At 54.1% G+C, this 17,179-nt stretch overlaps 6 protein-coding genes across 6 annotated transcripts; 3 read left to right on the forward strand and 3 right to left on the reverse strand.

Annotated features, from left to right (window-relative positions):
- Positions 1-796: 796 nt before the first annotated feature.
- Positions 797-2,365, reverse strand: CH63R_05805 (UTP-glucose-1-phosphate uridylyltransferase; the record flags this gene model as incomplete). The annotated part of the gene is made up of 2 exons (XM_018300780.1): positions 797-865; positions 920-2,365. The coding sequence occupies 2 exons, from the start codon at positions 2,363-2,365 to the stop codon at positions 797-799; spliced, it is 1,515 nt and encodes a 504-aa protein (XP_018158630.1).
- Positions 2,366-4,220: 1,855 nt separating this feature from the next.
- CH63R_05806 (Fibronectin type III domain-containing protein) lies at positions 4,221-8,060 on the forward strand (the record flags this gene model as incomplete). The annotated part of the gene is made up of 3 exons (XM_018300781.1): positions 4,221-4,681; positions 4,809-5,002; positions 5,062-8,060. 3 exons carry the CDS (start codon positions 4,221-4,223, stop codon positions 8,058-8,060), a joined length of 3,654 nt encoding a protein of 1,217 aa, XP_018158631.1.
- A 602-nt stretch (positions 8,061-8,662) lies between these two features.
- Positions 8,663-9,329, forward strand: CH63R_05807 (uncharacterized protein; the record flags this gene model as incomplete). Its single annotated transcript, XM_018300782.1, has 2 exons — positions 8,663-8,810; positions 8,971-9,329. 2 exons carry the CDS (start codon positions 8,663-8,665, stop codon positions 9,327-9,329), a joined length of 507 nt encoding a protein of 168 aa, XP_018158632.1.
- Positions 9,330-9,816: 487 nt separating this feature from the next.
- On the reverse strand, positions 9,817-11,352 carry CH63R_05808 (Saccharopine dehydrogenase [NAD(+), L-lysine-forming]; the record flags this gene model as incomplete). The annotated part of the gene is made up of 5 exons (XM_018300783.1): positions 9,817-10,085; positions 10,141-10,531; positions 10,585-10,850; positions 10,900-11,008; positions 11,068-11,352. The coding sequence occupies 5 exons, from the start codon at positions 11,350-11,352 to the stop codon at positions 9,817-9,819; spliced, it is 1,320 nt and encodes a 439-aa protein (XP_018158633.1).
- A 953-nt stretch (positions 11,353-12,305) lies between these two features.
- Positions 12,306-13,501, reverse strand: CH63R_05809 (FAD dependent oxidoreductase superfamily protein; the record flags this gene model as incomplete). Its single annotated transcript, XM_018300784.1, has 3 exons — positions 12,306-12,451; positions 12,500-13,159; positions 13,273-13,501. 3 exons carry the CDS (start codon positions 13,499-13,501, stop codon positions 12,306-12,308), a joined length of 1,035 nt encoding a protein of 344 aa, XP_018158634.1.
- A 1,183-nt stretch (positions 13,502-14,684) lies between these two features.
- On the forward strand, positions 14,685-16,688 carry CH63R_05810 (Uracil phosphoribosyltransferase; the record flags this gene model as incomplete). Its single annotated transcript, XM_018300785.1, has 1 exon — positions 14,685-16,688. One exon carries the CDS (start codon positions 14,685-14,687, stop codon positions 16,686-16,688), a length of 2,004 nt encoding a protein of 667 aa, XP_018158635.1.
- Positions 16,689-17,179: the final 491 nt, after the last annotated feature.

The following is a 17,179-nucleotide window of genomic DNA, read 5'->3' on the forward strand; positions in this document are numbered from 1 at the left end:
TGTCGCGAAAACACAGCTGCCTAGGTAGGTAAGCATCGTGATGTATCGTCCGCGCCGGGCATTTGTCTCCGTTCGTCGCCAACGAAACTGGCTGGTCTGCCTGTCCGCGACCGCCGATGGGCCGAGGTCACCTGCGCGGGTGGGCGCATGAATCGCAACCCATGCCGAAGGACCCAATTCTTTTCCCCCCTTCTCTTCCCGAGATTTCAGTGTCCTCCTTCACATCCTCATGTGAAGTCCCCATATAAAACAGAAAGAAAAGAATCATTGGGATCTACTGAGAACTGTAGTTGGACATGGCTAGCATGTTCGTCCAATCCTGAACTGGATGGTTCCATACACCGGGCCCAGGCACAGGGTGCAATCATGGGTTCGCCTATGGAGGGCCAACCTAGCCTCGGACAAGCAAGATCAACCGCTTCTAGAACGAAAAAAGACAACCCTCCCGTTTGTTCGAACACATGTTGTTGCACCTTTCAGCTACAGAGCTTTCTAAGGAGAGCGAATGACATATTAGCTCTGTACGTCGCGGATCGACTTGTTGTCGCATGTAGTGATTCGGTTCGCACGATATCCTCTCCACCAGCCATTTGTCTTTCTCCGATAAACACAAACTTCGTCACATGCAATAGAGTTAGAACTATAATCAATACTTTTATATATAGGCCTCAAACTAGATCTCCAAGCTACACGGCTTGCTCTTTCCGTCGCTGAATCCATCAACCCGGATGGTAATACCAAACCTCATTGTTCTGACTCCAATGCCCATCGTCCCATGTCATTAAGCTCCGCGCATTTACTCAATCTCCAAAACAGCAGGGGCCTTGATTTCCTTGCCGTTAAACTTCTCCAATCCCTCGCCGCTCTGTGTCACCTGTTAGCATCTGGCGCTCAAGACTGACAAGGATACAAAACTTACGTAGCTGAAGAGAGGCGAGACCTCGACGCCGACTTCGGTGGTCTCGCCAGTGACGGTGGCACCGGCAGCCTCGAGCCAGCGCTTGCCCTGGAGCATGATGTCGCGCTTGCTAGTGTCGGGGTCATCCTCGCCCGTGCCGCGGGCGTTCTTGAGCGGCGAAAACTCGTCTTCACGCTTCACCTCCATGGAAGCGAACTTGCTGAGCTCCAGCATGGGGAAAACGTCAAAGACAAACTGCTCCAGCTTAATGCCGTTGGCCTTCTCGGGCTTGATCGTCTCACCGGACTTGAGGTCGGCGTACGGGATCTTCTTGCGCGCAATGTGGTGAGGAAGCTTGTGCGCCCACTGGGGAATGCTTTCGAGGAAGCGGAAGGAGTAGTAGTGGTTGACAATGTTAGCGGCGCGGAACTTGAGGACGCCAGGCTGCTTGGGGTCTTGAGCCTCCGCCGTCTCCTGGTCAATCTCGGAGTACTCGACAACGTCAGGCTTGCCGTTCTTGAGCAGAATCAGACCGACAGACTCGGTGGCGTTACGCTTGCGCACGACCTTGGTGGTGATGTCGACGTCCTTGGAGGCGGAGAAGCCAATGAAGACTGGGTCGGCAACCTTGACGAGACAATTGTCGACGCAGTAGGCGTGGATGTGCTCGATGCCCCTCTTGCGCATATCACCCATGACGTCCGACACAACGAGCGCCTGGTAGAGGCCTCCGTTTCCGTCGGGGGCTACGGCGACCTTGCTCTTGGACTCGAGCAAAATCTTTCCGTCGTTGGAGATGCATGGCAGCACGCCCTGCTCAAAGATCAAGACGTTGGCCTTGTCGAGGCCGAAGTAGTTGTTCTCCTGGAAGTACTGCTCCGTGGGGCCGCGAGTGGGGCCGGATGTCATGACGTACCACGGGACAACCGCACTGCTGGTACCGGCCTTCTTGGCCGCAAGCTCCTGCACCTTGCGAATACGCTCGGCTTGGATCTTGAAGAGCGACTTGTGGCTGGGAAGGCCGATGTCGTAGCAACCCTTGGGTGCAGAGCTGCCCAGTCTGGTTCCCTGGCCGCCTGCCATCAACACAACGGCCACCTTGTTCTGCCCAATCAGATCGAGACCCGACTGATACCAGTTCTCAATGTCTTCGGGCTTCGAGTCGAGGATACTGGCGGTAGCGGATTCGGGCAACGGCTCGAGGCCGGACTGGGCGGAGGCATCGTCGGTCTTGGGAGGGTTCAAGGCGCGATCGGTGATCTTGTTGATGTGCTCGGGGTCGAAGCCGGACAGCTGTTGGAAGAGGGTGGCCTTCTCGGAGGTGGGGAGCTCATCATAGAAAGTGAACACCTGGTCCTGCCCTGCCTTGGCGTATTTCTCCTTGAGCTGGGCGAGCTGCTCAGCAGAGGGTTCGGTTGCGGCGGGCTTGCCGGAGCCGATGTTCAAAACAGACTTGATGGCATCCATGATGGGCGTCCTAGGCGGCTCGGCGTGTTGTGGCTTGGTGTCAAGTCAATTGAAATCCGGCAATCAGAACGCAACCTGGAGTGGATGTGGTTCGCAGGCTTATGGCGGAAGTCTGGAGCTGGAAGGAAGCAGGAGAAGCAAATGGCGGAGTGGAAGTAAACAATATATGCTGCCAGCTGGATGGGTAGCTTACCTTACTTGTAGTCCCCGCCAAGGACCCCTCAATGGTCCAAATATAGTGCCAGAGTGGGAGTTGCTTGGTGGGCTGTCAAGGTCCCCGCCAGTTGTCAGGTCAGATCAGTGATCCATTGGTTGAGCCCGGTGTGTTGCTTTCGGACGGGATGGAGCCCCTCATTCCAGGGCCAAAAGACGCCTTCAGGGGATGATAGGTTGCTTTCAGCTGCGGGCCCCTCACTCCAATTCGTTTTCAGGAGATACGATACTCGGCAGCCAGCCAGCTCTGCACATGCCCCGGAGGCGTCTTGGTGGCCTGCATCCTACGGGAAGGAGACATGGGACACACTCCTCCGGATACGAGAGGAAGCATCGAGGGCTGCCGAGCTGAATGCTGGGCTCACGTAAGAAACCTGGTGAGACGTGGTGATCTCCGCCACGGTACGGCAGCCACTCCGGACATGGGAGCCGGGTTGTGCGACGTGGCATTGGTCGTTAGTCGTTGTCCGATACGGGAATGATATGTTCAGTGTTAGGCATGGCACTTGTTTATACTCTGTTTTCTTAACCGTGGTTTTATTCGTATTGTGTACCTGGGCGACCTCAAGAGGGACGCCTTGGCTACGTTTTTCAGTCCGACGCGGGAAGCGCCAGGAACTGCCTTTTGTGTCCGATTATGCCAGAATTTTGGTAAGAGGAGGATGACGAGATTGAAGCGGGCAAGCCAACACGGCTGTCCCAAGTCAAGATAGGTCGAGGCGGAGAGCACAGGAGCTCGCTCTTCAGCCTCATACACGGACATGTAGCGAGCGGCAGTGCGGCAAGCAGCGGTCAATCCGGAACTGTGTTTTGGACACTCCGCAGAAAAGAAATGCATGTCATGCCCAAGGTTCAGTCCGAGGCCAGAGCGTGTTGCCTCCAATTTCCTCCCGAAAAACACGCCGAGAACTCCGGAGCGAACGAGCATATGCAGATACCACCGATACTTAGGGATTTAAGTAGCCATCTCAAAACGGTACAGGGAGTCGATGACTGCAGTTTTGATGACAACCAATTCGATAGTCTCGAGGCGCCATGCCTTTCCGCAGGATCGAGGTTGGCAAGGTGTCTGCCGTAAGCATTTGACCTTTGCTTCCCAAGCGAATACTGCAGGCCTAAAAAGACGTAAGTAACGGGGAATAAAGATAAGCAGCCAGTGCCCTCTCATGTTTCCCTTTAACTATGCGTTTCCCGCCTTCTTCCCGTCAACATGACAATCCAGCTGCAGAAGAAAGAAAAGTAAGAACGCCCCTCCCCCCCTTCAGGAGGTGGCCGGCACTGCCTGCCTTACCGCCGCTCCATCTCCCCCCCGAGCAGGCAAGCAGGCACGCAAACAAGCCTCTAGCTGGCCGCTGTCATGCGGCGTGTCAAGCATTCCACGTCCCACGTCCCACGCCGACCCGACAACCCGCTCCTCCCACACTGTGCAGAGCGCTAGCAGCGATTGGCACTGTACAAGGGGCATAGGCGGACGGAGTGCAACTGCTTTTTGCAATTGATGGTGCAAGCATTATTATTTATACGGATACAGTGCAGCACAGGTACCGACCAGCAGACTCGGGCAGTTTGACAGTCGCTGTAACAGTCACAGTGGCCCCTTGGCTCCAAAAGTCCACCTCCTGGCTTTTTCCTGGTCAGTGTCATGGTTGTCGACATCGCCGCCGCTGACAACTCAACTGCCGAGATTTTCTTCCACCCTCTTTATTTATTTCTTGACCGACTTCTGTTCTCTCACGCCAGACCGCCCCTGAGAGGACTAGCGAACGGTCTCCTCCTTCGCTTCTCCCCTATCCTTCCGCTTTCTTTACCTTCCCTTTTCCCGACTCTTGAGCTAGACGCGGCGATGTTATGGACCTTGTTTATGAAAATAATTCTCATCAGCTCCCTCGTCGCCTGGTGGCTTAAGCGACCAAATAGCCGCTTCCAGAAATTCGTTCTCCTCGCCGCCACCCTTGCAGCCTTCTGGGTTGTCGCTCCTCTTTACGCCTCACTCTGCCTCGCCTGGTCTGTTCACTACACCCGAGAGGGCATTCGCTATTGGAGTCTGGATGAGCTGCTCGTCCGGCATGCTAGCATGCTGGTGACGCTCGCCGCAGTCGTATGGTGAGTTTCACCCACGCGCCCATTTCCCCGCGCTTTCCAATTGTCTGCTGTGTGTCGCTGCGGTGCTGTTCGGCACACGCGACACACCTGCCAATCCCTATTTGCATGCTTCTCTAACCCTTTTTAGGCTGCTTCATCGCGCCTGGCAGACTCTCTGGAAACCAACAACCGACCTCATCAGTATCCTTGGAGTGGACGTTCCCGAGGCCCCAGATGTGTCCCTGGCTGGCATCCGACCCGACGCTGCGACCCTTAACTGGACACGCCCGACGCACAACCGACCTGTGCAGAAGTTCCTCATCCAGGTTAATGGCGTAAATGGTCAGTCTTGGTCTGCTTCGTAAGCGGTCATGGGAGGTGTTTCTGACAATCATTCACAGTTGGGGAATCAAGGCAGGAGGAGACTGCGATCACCGTCACAGGCCTGCGGCCCAACCACTGCTACAATATCCGCGTCATCGCTGTCGGACCAAACAATTTCCAAGCAGGTAGCCAGGTTATTCGATTGCGCACCTACCGATCCGACGGACGACCAGAACTGGGCAACTCCAGGCTCCCCGACAGTTTTCAAGAGCAAGACCCGAAGTCCGGACAGTTCCCCTGTGTTGAAGACAATGCCGGTCGCAATCAGGTTCCTACCATCGAGGCAGCTCCCTCTCTTGAGAGCGGATCCGCTGCTGCACGAGACGGCCCTTCTAGCCAGAGACGCAACACCGTTAACCGCAGGCATTCTCCGTCCATAGCGAGCCAAGAACAGCCTTCGATAAAAGACTTCGCGAGCGACCATCCCGAGGCTTCTCTCAAAGACCTGGCCGATACGTTAGAGAGGACGAGGAAGGAGATCGATGAGACAGCAGCCCTGCACGCATCCGAAGAAAGCGAGTTCAAACAGCTCGAAGAGCGGCTTAAGAAGGAAAAGGAGGAGAAGAAAAAGATGCAAAAGGAAAAGGACGACAACACGGCGCAGTTGCGGCAAAAAGTCAAGGCCACCTATGAGCAGATGCGCCAAGCCACAAAGGATAAGGCGAGGAAGGAGAATCTGCTCAAGGAAAGGCAAGACAAGCGCAAAAAGATCAGCGATAATGTCGACAAATGGACTACTGAAATCGAGAACATGCGTAAGACGCGCAAGGGATTTGCGTCTGAGAAGGAGAGTTTGGAGCAGGATCGCGACCTCAAGGTCAAGCACCTGGACGAGGACAATTCTGCATTGCAGGAGGAATACTCACAGCTCGAGGCCGAATACAAAGAAAAGAAGGAACAGCTGAAAGAGCTTGAAGATGCTAGGAGAAAGCTTCCCGGCGGAGAGGAGGATGACACATGGCGGGAAGACGATCGGAAGATGAAGCGGGATTTCGAGATGAAGCGGCGGGAACTCCAGAGCCAACTCATTATGGAGAACCGGAAGGCCCAGCAACTTGAAGGCCATATCCATGTTCTCCACGCCCAGGTCTACGCCCAGAACCAGCAGAGTCTCCAGCTTTACAACCAGGCAAACTCTTCCGGTGTCGACTTCGAACAGAACGCCTCAGCGCAAGTCAAACGCAGAAGCCGCACCGGGAACACGCTTTCCAATGCCGTCATCTCATCCCCAACTGGGCCTTTCCCCGCTTCCGACTCCCCTTTCGAACCTCCCACCAGTTTTAGCAACCGGTCCGGGTTCTCGCACTTTCTGGATATCTCTGGAGGAGATGGATTTGGCGCCGATCAATTTTCGGATACCGACCTTAGAGCACTGCCCGGCAACGCTCCACTCAGCCCAACGGCAGCGGCTTTGTTGCCCTCCGGCATCCTGGGCGATGATGAATCTGCAAGCCCTGATTCATTCTCTCGAAGAAGCCCCTTCGTACCGGAAGACGAATATGACGCCCAATCGCCTCAATCATCGAAACCATCGAACAGTGCCCAATCAAGCCCTCCCGGGTCCTCGCACAAGACGGCATTCCCGCCGTTCCCATCGTTCCCGAAGGATGAAGGCGATCACGCATCGCTCAATGATGTTACATCTTCTCCCAGCGGACAGCCACCGCCAGCAGCACACCGATTTACGAGCTTGCTCTCTTCATTCCAGAGAGGCAAGGGCGCCAAAGCTGTTGACGAAGGTGGGCCGATGTTGGGGACTTTGAAGCACGGTCAAAGTCAGTCCTTTCCTCGACATACGGACGATCCCGATGCAACGATTCGACGCAGAACAAGTTTCTCCTCCGTGGGCCGAGATAGAAACTCGGCAGGGCCCGATACAATCGAGAGCAGCGCATCCAACCTTGGTCGAAGCATGTTTTCTTCTGCGCGCCGTTTGATGCTATGGAATGTCCCTTTCGCGGATAGGGATCCCAGCAGTCCTAGACCGGCTTCCATGGCTTCGGCGGACTTGCCTCGGCCGTCAACTGATAGCGGGTCTATTTGGAACCACCCTGGAGACCGAAACCGCTTGTGGTCCCCTGACGGCCCATGGCCTTCGAGGACTCCGTCGAGGCGTCCCTCACTCCATGGCTCTCCCGCGGCTTTGAAAACAACACTGGCCTCGGCCGACGACGAAATTCTGGATCACGAAGCGTTGAACGATCCACAAGTGTCGCCCAGCCAGGTCGGAGTCATTGGCAGCAGACCGCCGGCTAGTAAACAGAATTCCGACTCGAAGTCCTTGTTGAGTCAACGTCTCAATCCCGCGGCGCCGACCTTTTCTATAGGTGGGATAGGTGGTCTATTCCGCAGTAAGGACAAGGAAAGTGACTCGGGCAAAGACAAGGACAAATCGAAGTCGAAAGACAGAGCCAAGGACAGGGCTAAAGACAAGGAAGCAAAGGAAAAGGGTAAAACCAGAGAATTCTCCACCCCCAGCCTGGATCTTCCGCAAGGCTATGATGCGTCTCCGACAGACTCGAGAAAATCACGCGATGCCTTTTCCGTCCACACCCAGGCGTCTGTCACCGAATCCCGAGAGTCCTTGACGCTTGATAGGGCCGTATCAAGCACGCTGTCTGACTCCAATGTCAAGGACCAAGAGAATGCCTACCGAAAGCTTTTCAGGAAAGGAAGTTCCAGCAAGTTCAGTCTGTCATCTCGGCTAAGCAAAGATTCTGGTCTGTTCAAGAAGGGACCAGGAAGCACCACCAACTCAGACAAGAACTTGTCGGCCGACCGGTCTAGTTTTGGCGACATTGATGACTATGGCGAAGAAGGGTTGCTTGGTCGAAGCTACGAAAGCGTCACTAGCAGCCCGTCTCTCGGCCCGTCCAAGTCTAAGGAAACCAAGGAAAGCAGAATGACTAACTGGAGTAGTAAGTTTTCCATGAAAAAGAAGGGCAATAAGGAGAGTGTTGACTTGCACCGGGCTACTCTCGAGGCTGATGATGAGGAGGACAAGAAAGACGTGTAGTTCAGTGACGGTGTTGAGGTGAGGCCGCCTCATAAATGTAGTGCTCTTCAGCTATAACAAAAATCAATACCAACCAGCGTTTGACAAATCAGCTTTCCTGGCCTCAAAACGAGGCTATTCTCTACAGTCTCATTTTGCACGAGTCTTGAAAGATTACTGTGCCTATCGTCGAATGCTTCGAAAGATATGCTGAACAAATACTGGCCGTTCCGATTCTTGTCGGATGTTGAGGCGGATTGAGAACATTCGTATTAGACAGGCGGTGAAGCTGATTTCGGCAGAAAGTCTCAATGGCAAGCTCCGGCCGAAAGCATGGGTCACATTTACGAGCCGACAGCGACGACGGGTACCTATAGATTTATCCACCCGGATCGAACCACCCGGGCAAACTCACCTTTGCTTCCAGCGGCGACGACAAAAACAGAACAAGGACGAGCTGGACGAAATTCACCACAAGGAGGGAAGCTATCGTCGCGCAGTCGGCCAATATACCGCATCGATTGCCCTCCCGATCGAGACACATCACCTCCCCGGGGAACCGTGATACTTTCGAAACCTGCCACCTCCGAGTCCGCCGACCCTCCCTCCACTTGATGGCCGCAATGGCGGCTCAGAATCCGACCGGCGGCACCCCTGAGGGCCTGCCGATGCCCTCGCGCAACCCGCTCCCTCTATCGGCCTCGCAGGAGGCGCAGATCAGAGACATCTACTACGCGCGCGTGCGCAACGCCTGCGCGCCCGAGATCAAGGGTGCGTTCCCCTCCCTCTAGCCCCCGCGGCACCTCCTGCTGCTTTTCCACGAATGTATCTGGCCATTGCCGTGCCCTAAGGGCAGATTTTTCTTGGCGGTCGCTCTCCAACAACCTCAACAACCTTGACGAGCAAGCTGACAAATCACACTCCTAAACAGCCTTCGCGGACTGCGCCCTAAACCGGACCTTCACCGTCTCCTTCGTCTGCCGCACGCAGCTGCGCGCCATGAACGGTTGCATGAAATCACACGCGACGCCCCAGGAGCACGATGCCGCGCGCGAGGAGTGGTTCGCCAAGCGCCTCGAGCGGCAAAAGGAGCGCGAGCGCAAGGCTGTAAAGAAGTCGCAGCAAGAGGACTTTATCCGCGAGTGGTGGGGGTTGCCCGAAAAGGATATCGAGACGAGGAGGAAAGAGGAGGAGAAGATGCGCATGGCCGAGAGGGTCGGCGGGTACGCCGCCAGAGACCGGAAGAGGGCAGAGGAGCAGGCGGCGGCGGCGGCGGCGGAAAAGAGGTGAGGATGCGGCATGAGGTCACCCGCATACAAAATAACCGGAGAGAGGGGCGAAGAGGACAGATGCATGCGTTGGGCGTTCTGGATTTACGGCTTGGGACACCCTGCTCTATGGCGCGGACATTCGGCTTGTACAAATACAACTAACACAAATACACACACACACACGCCATGTAGACTATAGCAGCCCAAAATCGGGGCTGAAGCCGATAACGATACGACGGGTCATTATCAAAAATACGTTAGCGAGGCCTGTCCACGGCCAACAAGCTTGTATTCTCTAGCAGCGCAAGTCACGTCTTGGAGATGCCTGCACGTAGTCTAAGCTTTTGTCTAATGCAACATTCCATCAGGAGCAAAAGTTTATGTGACTCGGATGTGTGCTCTTTTTCTCCTCTTGCATGGCAGTTCCCTCCTTCCTTTCCCTTCCCTCAAAAACGCCAGGTTTCTCAACCTCTCAGAAAACAAAGATACGGCCGGACAGAGGCCCACTAGGCCTCTCTCTTCTGGAGCTCGGCGGGGAGCGTGGTAGCGACCTTGTCCTTGAAGAGCTTCTCGGCGCGGGCCCAGACAGGGTCGTTGCGCCAGTCCTTGAGGTTCAAGAGGGTGGGCAGCAGGTCGTTGCTGAACGCCTCGCTGGACTCGCGGGGCAGCAACGAGGGCAGGTGGTCGATAGAGATTACGCTCAAGGGCGGGTTCTCGAAGCCCTCGACGGGAACTGTGGGCTTATCGAAGGTGGTGGCCACGGTGTAGATGGGAACTGGGGATTGGTTTGTCAGTATGACCAAATGCGAGTCACAGGCTCCTGTACTCACTGGGGTTGTGAGGGTTGGTGGTGTCTGCGGAAACATCGCAAACAACGGATAGGTTTCTTGAAGAAGTCTGAAGAGATTCGTGGTTGACGAAGGCTATAGGAGTAGAGGTTAGTTTAGGTTTGGGGATTTCGTGTTCCGAGCACGTCGCCATTTCGGGTTCTGGGAAGGAAGGAAACCAAGAACTAAGATGTCTTTCGTTTGTGGGGATGATGCAACGTACGAGGGATAGGTTGGCTGTGAGAGACATGGATGTTAGTACACTATGGTCGGATTGCCTCCTTGAGGCCTTTCTCGGAGAAAATACATACCTCAAGTAGATGCAGTTCACGAAGATGTCAGACTCCGTGATCTCACTGTACGGACCGGGCTTGGCCTGGGTCTCCTGGATATCCTGCGTCTCTTGTTAGCACGGCCAAGACCCTTGGAGCCAAAGCGAAGGCTTACCCAGCGGATGATGTCCGTGACACCAGCCCTCGTGCACATATCGACAGCGCCGGAGCCGCAGCGGCCCAGAGCGCCAATGACAATGACTCTAGGCTTCTTGCCTCCGTTCTTCGCCACGCCATCATCCAAGGCCTTCTTGACGTCCGCAATCAGAGCGTCCTCGTTCGGGTATGACTCCACGGAGGGAAAGGGCTCGCCGGGGTGGGTGAGCTGCCAGGCCCAGTTCTCGAGGGCAAGAGCGGCGCCGGAGAAGCCAGCGTGGTAGCCTACAAGGTATTAGACTTGGCCTCAAGGGAACAGTGTTGCTATACGGACCAAAGGCCGCGACGCGTCTTCCGGAGTCATTTGTCAAGAACTCCAAGTCGAGCAGGGTACCGCCGCCACGGGGAAAGCGTCCGAGAGTCTTCTCGAAACCACCTTGTCCCTGGAGATATGTTAGCGACGGCTAGGCGAGATTTCCCTCGGCGAACTTGCCTTGTAAACGTGGAGGAAGGTAACATGAACGTGCTTAAGGGGGAACTCTTTCTCCTCGAGCTCCTTCAGGCCAACAATGATATGGTCGGCGGGGGCCGTCTCCCAAGAGCCCTCCTCGACGAGGGTTGCGCCTACGGCTTCGAACTCGGCATCGTCAAAGATGCGAACGGGACTGCGCTCGACATTGACAGTGTAGCCGGCCTTGATCAGGGCCTGGGTGGTACTAGGAGTAAGGGCAGAGCGGTGCTCAAGGGGCTTGGTCTCGGACCGGAGGTGAAGGACGGTGCTGGCCATTTTTGCGGTTTCAATTGACTCGGGTGATGTAAAATGTTGTCGAGGGAAGGGAAGGAAAGCTGCGAGAGTTGGAGGCGGGATGGCGTGTGGGGCAATGACTCTAAAACATCCCACCTTGTGTGACTCCTCCATGCGTACGGCTAATATGCACTTCACCGCTTTTCGGAGCGCGGGGAAGAGTGACATCGGGTGGCAGTGAACCTAAAAATTCGGTCTGAGTTCAATTGGGGGGGTTTCTCTTTTTTCTGTTATTTTTTTCTTCTCTAATTTGCGTTTCTTCTTTTTTTTCTCTACCAACAAAACTCTGTTTACAGCAACATTTTTTTTATCCCCCCCCCCTTTTCCCCCTGTGCAATCAGTGATATGGCCTGATCTAGCTACTCAGGCAAGGTGTGACGCCATGCAGGTACCGAGCCTGCAGCCATTCAACGGTCGTCCTAAACAAGCTGGAAGCCAAGAGTAGATACTCAGGTGCCTACCTACATAATCCTAATTGTCTGCTTAGCGTGCTATCTTGAAGTAACCAGTCATCGACCTCGTCCGATGTCGGCCAATGTTGGTCTCTGGCACGTTCGGGTCACATCGCAATGTCTGCACTACATCGACAACCGGATGAAAGCCTAAAGGTAACCTATCTTGCCACAGACTCAAATGTTCTCTAGCATTACAATGGAGGGTTACAATCGCGCCCTGGCTTGACGTTTACCTAGCAGCCCAAAGACCTCTTCGGCCACTCCCCAGGACAGCTCAAATCCCCTGCCTCCAAGTCCGTAAGCGTGGATGATGGTTCGGTCATGGCCTATTTCTTCTCTCTCGAGTCTCATGCCTCCTTTTCTAGTCGGACGTCTGCCCACGATGTCTTTGAGAACACGGAACTCAGCGCTGTCTCCGAGTATCAAAGGATACGTCGCGACAAAATCCTTCAGCATTTTCTCTCGCACTTGCACCGAGGGCTAAGGGTCCCAGTTGTCGGGTTCCTTTGTGCCACCGACGATTGTGCCACCATCAAAGTTTCTGGGCACGCAGAATGACCAAGAGCCATCGGCATTCTGTCGTGTCACTGTTGCTGGGCTGTAGTTGGCCACAGCACATGTTTGTCCTACAAAATCTGTAAGCAACGGCAAGACTAAATCAGGGACTGACATACCTCGTGTAATGAACGAGTCCTTGTCCCCAAACCCAACCCCGGAGCAATTGATGACGGCCCGTACATCAGCTAGTCCCTTGATTGTGAAACCTTCGCGCGGGTTGCTGATCTCTCTACGGAACACTTTGCCGCCGTTCCAGGAGAACCTGCGAAGGAGAAAAGAGCAGTAGATCATGGGGTTCACACACCATGTCCAATACTCACAGCCCCACTTCACTTTGTCGTCTGGAAACTCGCTCGGCTTCAAACGCCGAAACTCTACTAGCCCTAAGCTCTTGGCCTTTTCCTCGGTCAGGCTCCTGTACTGCGCCGGAGGATTCTCCAGGTACTCGATGCCGGGCATGAAGGTGATACCAGCTTCTGGGTTGCTCTTGTTCAACGACTCCATCTGCTGGAATGTCACGAGTGCCATCGCATGATCTCGCTCTTCAGTTTCGTTCGCCGGTATGACCCAGCGGTTGTGAGCGCCTCCCCACTGGGATGTGTAGTTGATCGAGGCTTTGGCATCGACGGCCTCGAAAGGACTGGGGAAATCCTTGGCTACAATAGCTACGTTGTAGCCATCCTGCTGGAGTCTCACAGCAGTGCTTAGCCCGATCACACCAGCGCTGCATTGTGTCAGTAGGTTCGCCGTCACACGATGGAGATGGAAGATTGTAGCTACCCGATTACTACGATTTGCGTCATGGTTGTCACCGATGAAGCGTCAGGAACATTAAGGGCACTGGTCCAGCCTACAAAGTATGCCTACCTGATGTTGCGAAAGGGCCTACTTAACATATGAACGATGGCCCAGTAAGTCTGAGTCAATCTAACTACTGAAGACGAAACGATTATTGATTTGCTCGGACGCCAGTCTCCACCATACATACAGTGTTGACTTCGCCGATCATCGGAGGGGCCGCCTGCCATGTTCGGCCTCGAAGCACGGGCGGGGGCCGGGGAGTCTTTTCGAGAAGCCCACGAGTTTCTAGCCATGAGGCCCACAAACGCCGGTCCCATGTCCGACTCAAGTCCCGCCGCGGCCAGTTATGTATTTCACCTGATCAGCCGTATTTTAAAACTTTGTTGACTTGGCCGTAGTGAAGACCGTATTGGCAGAACCCAAACATACTTTTGTTCCATGACCCTTCCCCCAGCCCCTCTGAGACTCTGTATGTTATGGGAGAGTCCAAAGGGGGTTTTCTTTCTACTGGCTGTAACTCAGAGTTGATCGTCACCTGATACTTCAAATCTGATAGGTTTTACATATGTACCCGAAATCTGCCCCCGAGTCTTTCGGGGGCTTTGGACTGGCTAAAAACTTGGATTGTCTTTCCACGAGGATACCTCGCCAAATTGTTGGCGAACAGCCTGAGAACGGACTGCGCTGGCATCGTTTCGTAGATTCATTTCCGTGTTGAGTGTCGATACCTAGCAGGAGACATGGACACAAACGGCGACGCACAAGATACCGGCTACGTTATGCTGCCAACGCTGTGCCCAATGGTTACCAATGGCGGTAGGACCTTCTTCACATGAAGATATCATACTCAGTTGAGCCTTACACAGTAGGAGCTTGCTACCAATTGCCTGGTTGGACGGCTTCCCATGTTTAGCACATTGTATCACTTTTAACGTTGCCGAAAACCTCGTTTGAAGTCGAGCCAGACTAGCTTCACTCGCAGCAATCGTCCAATTAACTTACGCCTGGTGACGCTTGTGACAATTACAGAAGCGCGTTGCAGGTTTTGGGCGTTTCGTAGAAGAGCAATCTTTTGTTAGTGACTTCAAAACAAACCTGCTCAAGATGTTTTTGTCATCGACGGGACGAAGAGTTGTCGTTTGGCTCACGGTTTAATAGGCATTTCCTCCCTAACGAATATTTGTCGGGATGGCAAACGCGAGGGGCGCAATGTATTGGTTTGGAGGGAAATGGTTGCCTCTTTAACTATTGGCTTTCCACATGTAGACGACTTTCAAAGGAGTTTGTCAACCATCATCCACAACCCGGACCAAATCTTCCAGCATCAGTACAGCGTGGCAGAATATAAATGCCGGTTTAGCGACTTATATAACCATGCTCTTCCTCGTCCTGTCTTCTGGATCTGGCGGTATCTCAAGATCCAACTGACATCCTTTATCCCTGCAAAGTTATCACCGACTGAACGAGTTCGCTTCTCTTGACAGCACACCAAAGGCTTAAATGGCAGCCTCCGACGGCACCAAGCCCGTTGTTGTTGGTCTCTATGGTGTTCCTGGCTGCGGCAAATCTTTCCTCCTGAACCAACTCAGGACCCAACTCAACCATAAGCATTTTCGACTTTTCGAGGGCTCCGAAATTATCGACAGGATCGTTCCGGGAGGACTGGGAATCTTCAAGAAATCGGACGATCAGAAGAAGCGCCACTGGCGCCAGCTTGCCATCAACGACATCGCTGAAGAGTGCACCCGTAAGGGGCATCTTGGGATCGTCACTGGCCACTTTTTGTTCAGGTCTGTAGAGGATAGTACTACCTACGACGTTGTATACACGCAAGGCGATCTCCTTGTGTACACGCATATCCTCTACCTCGATGTCCCTGCAGATGTGGTGGTCAGCCGTTCTCAAGGTGATACGGCTCGGAGTCGCCATCCTCTATCCGTGGACCACATCCGCAAGTGGCAAGACGCCGAGAAGGTTCAACTGCGTCACCTCTGTCTCGAGAATGGCATTCTTTTCGGGCTTGTATCGTCAGCGCCATCCCTACTAGACAGGATCTTGCCTCTTCTCCACGACATCCATCATCATTCCGAGAAGGAGAACCTATCTCGCGTTAGAAGTCGACTCGATGAGGTGGTACTCACCATGCAAAGAGTGAACAAGTTAGAAACGGTTGTCGTTCTCGATGGAGACCGAACTCTGTGTGCTTCGGATACTGGCACGATGTTCTGGGAGAAGTTCAGGGCGAAACTGCCTTCATCGGAGGAGTGTTTCCTGAAAATGCTCTTCAGCAGCTCTCTTGGATACACGTATCTGGCCTTCCGTCAGGCTGCTTTCCTCTACGAGGAAACGCATCCCCACTTCGACGACTTGTGCAGTGAGGTCGCCTCTGCCACCACCATGCACCCCGAGTTCGCGGTCTTGATCAGGGCCGTGGAAAAAGCCTCGCACGCTGGTGCAGTTGTAGTCACATGTGGCATACGCCAAGTATGGGAGAAAATCCTGGAGAGAGAGGGCCTTGCCAAGAGCGTGAAGGTCATTGGTGGAGGGCGCCTTGCGGATGGCTACGTCGTCGACCCTCAAATCAAAGCCGCCGTTGTCTCCCGATTACAGAGGCACCACAATCTGTATGTCTGGGCATTTGGAGATAGTCTGATGGACTTGCCCATGCTCGAGATGGCCGATCAGGCCATTGTCGTGGTGGGCGAAGAGCAGTTCAGGAGCCAGAGCATGAGCGCGGCCTTGTTGAAAGCAATCGAGAAGGACAACCTTCAGGCGCGACAAGCCTTGATTCCTGCCACCTCAACGCCGCGTATCGACCTTAACAAACTGCCACTTGTTGACATCACCAGTCAAGCCTTCACCAACTCCGTCGCGCGCCGTCGTGGCCTCCGAGTATATCACGCAACAACGACGAACGCATCCAAGCTGCTCATGACCCCGACCCGCGATGCATCTATCGCTGGTCCCAGTCTGAGAGCAGCTCACCATCGAGTTGGTTGGTACCTTGCGGTCGAATTGCTGACGGATGTGCTTGGTGTGGAAGAGTATCCCATTGCGCACGTCCAGAACCGCACAACCGATGGCCATCGACTTTTCGACGAGGAGAACACAGTGGTTGTAGCGTTGATGCGTGGCGGAGAGCCAATGGCGTTCGGAGTCAACGAGGCGTTCCCGAGAGCCATGTTTTGCCACGCCGGTTGCCCTGAGGACCTCAACTCAGACAAGCTTGTGGGAAAGAAGACAGTGCTGCTCGTGGACTCAGTGATCAACAGCGGCAAGACGATTGTGGACTTTGTTCAACAAGTTCGCAAGCTGGATGCAACGATGCGCATCGTAGTTGTGGCAGGAGTTGTCCAGGCAAATGCAGTCTCGGACGTGATGAAGCCGCTGGCAAGCGACATGGATCTGAGTCTGGTTACACTTCGTCTCTCGGAAAACAAATTTACGGGGAGGGGCGATACAGACACCGGCAACAGACTCTTCAACACGACTCAGCTTGCCTAAGCAGCGATTGGTGTTCAATGTAGATGAGCGGAAGTAGGAGTGACCAGGTTTAGAAGTGCAATGATTTTGTAACCCCGAGCCGCCACGTCGCCTGTGTCCGCTCGTGCAGCCGCAGGGTTGGCTGACGATGCCCGTTGTGATGTCCAGTTGGTGGTCTGGATCGTGCGTCGGAGCCAGTGGGTTATGGAAAAGGGTATCAAGGGCGGCAGTTTTTGGCTCCATCCTAGCCAAATCCCGTTTTTGATGTTGAGAATTGTAGTCTTGAGAATGGTGATGAGAAGGCAGTTGGATAAGCTAAGAGGCAGTTTGGATATTCAGGTACCTTACCTACCTACCTAGGTAAGGTAGGTAAGTACAAGTGTTACGGGACAGGCTGATTTGGATTTAACGTTGTAGCACATGAGCTCTTGGGCTCAGCATGCCTCACCTGAGCGTCATTGCTAAGAACCCAACAGCTAAGAACCCAACAGCTAAAAAGCAGAGCAAGGTGG

Source organism: Colletotrichum higginsianum, chromosome 4 (assembly GCF_001672515.1).
Source record: "Colletotrichum higginsianum IMI 349063 chromosome 4, whole genome shotgun sequence".
NCBI classification, from domain to species: domain Eukaryota; kingdom Fungi; phylum Ascomycota; class Sordariomycetes; order Glomerellales; family Glomerellaceae; genus Colletotrichum; species Colletotrichum higginsianum.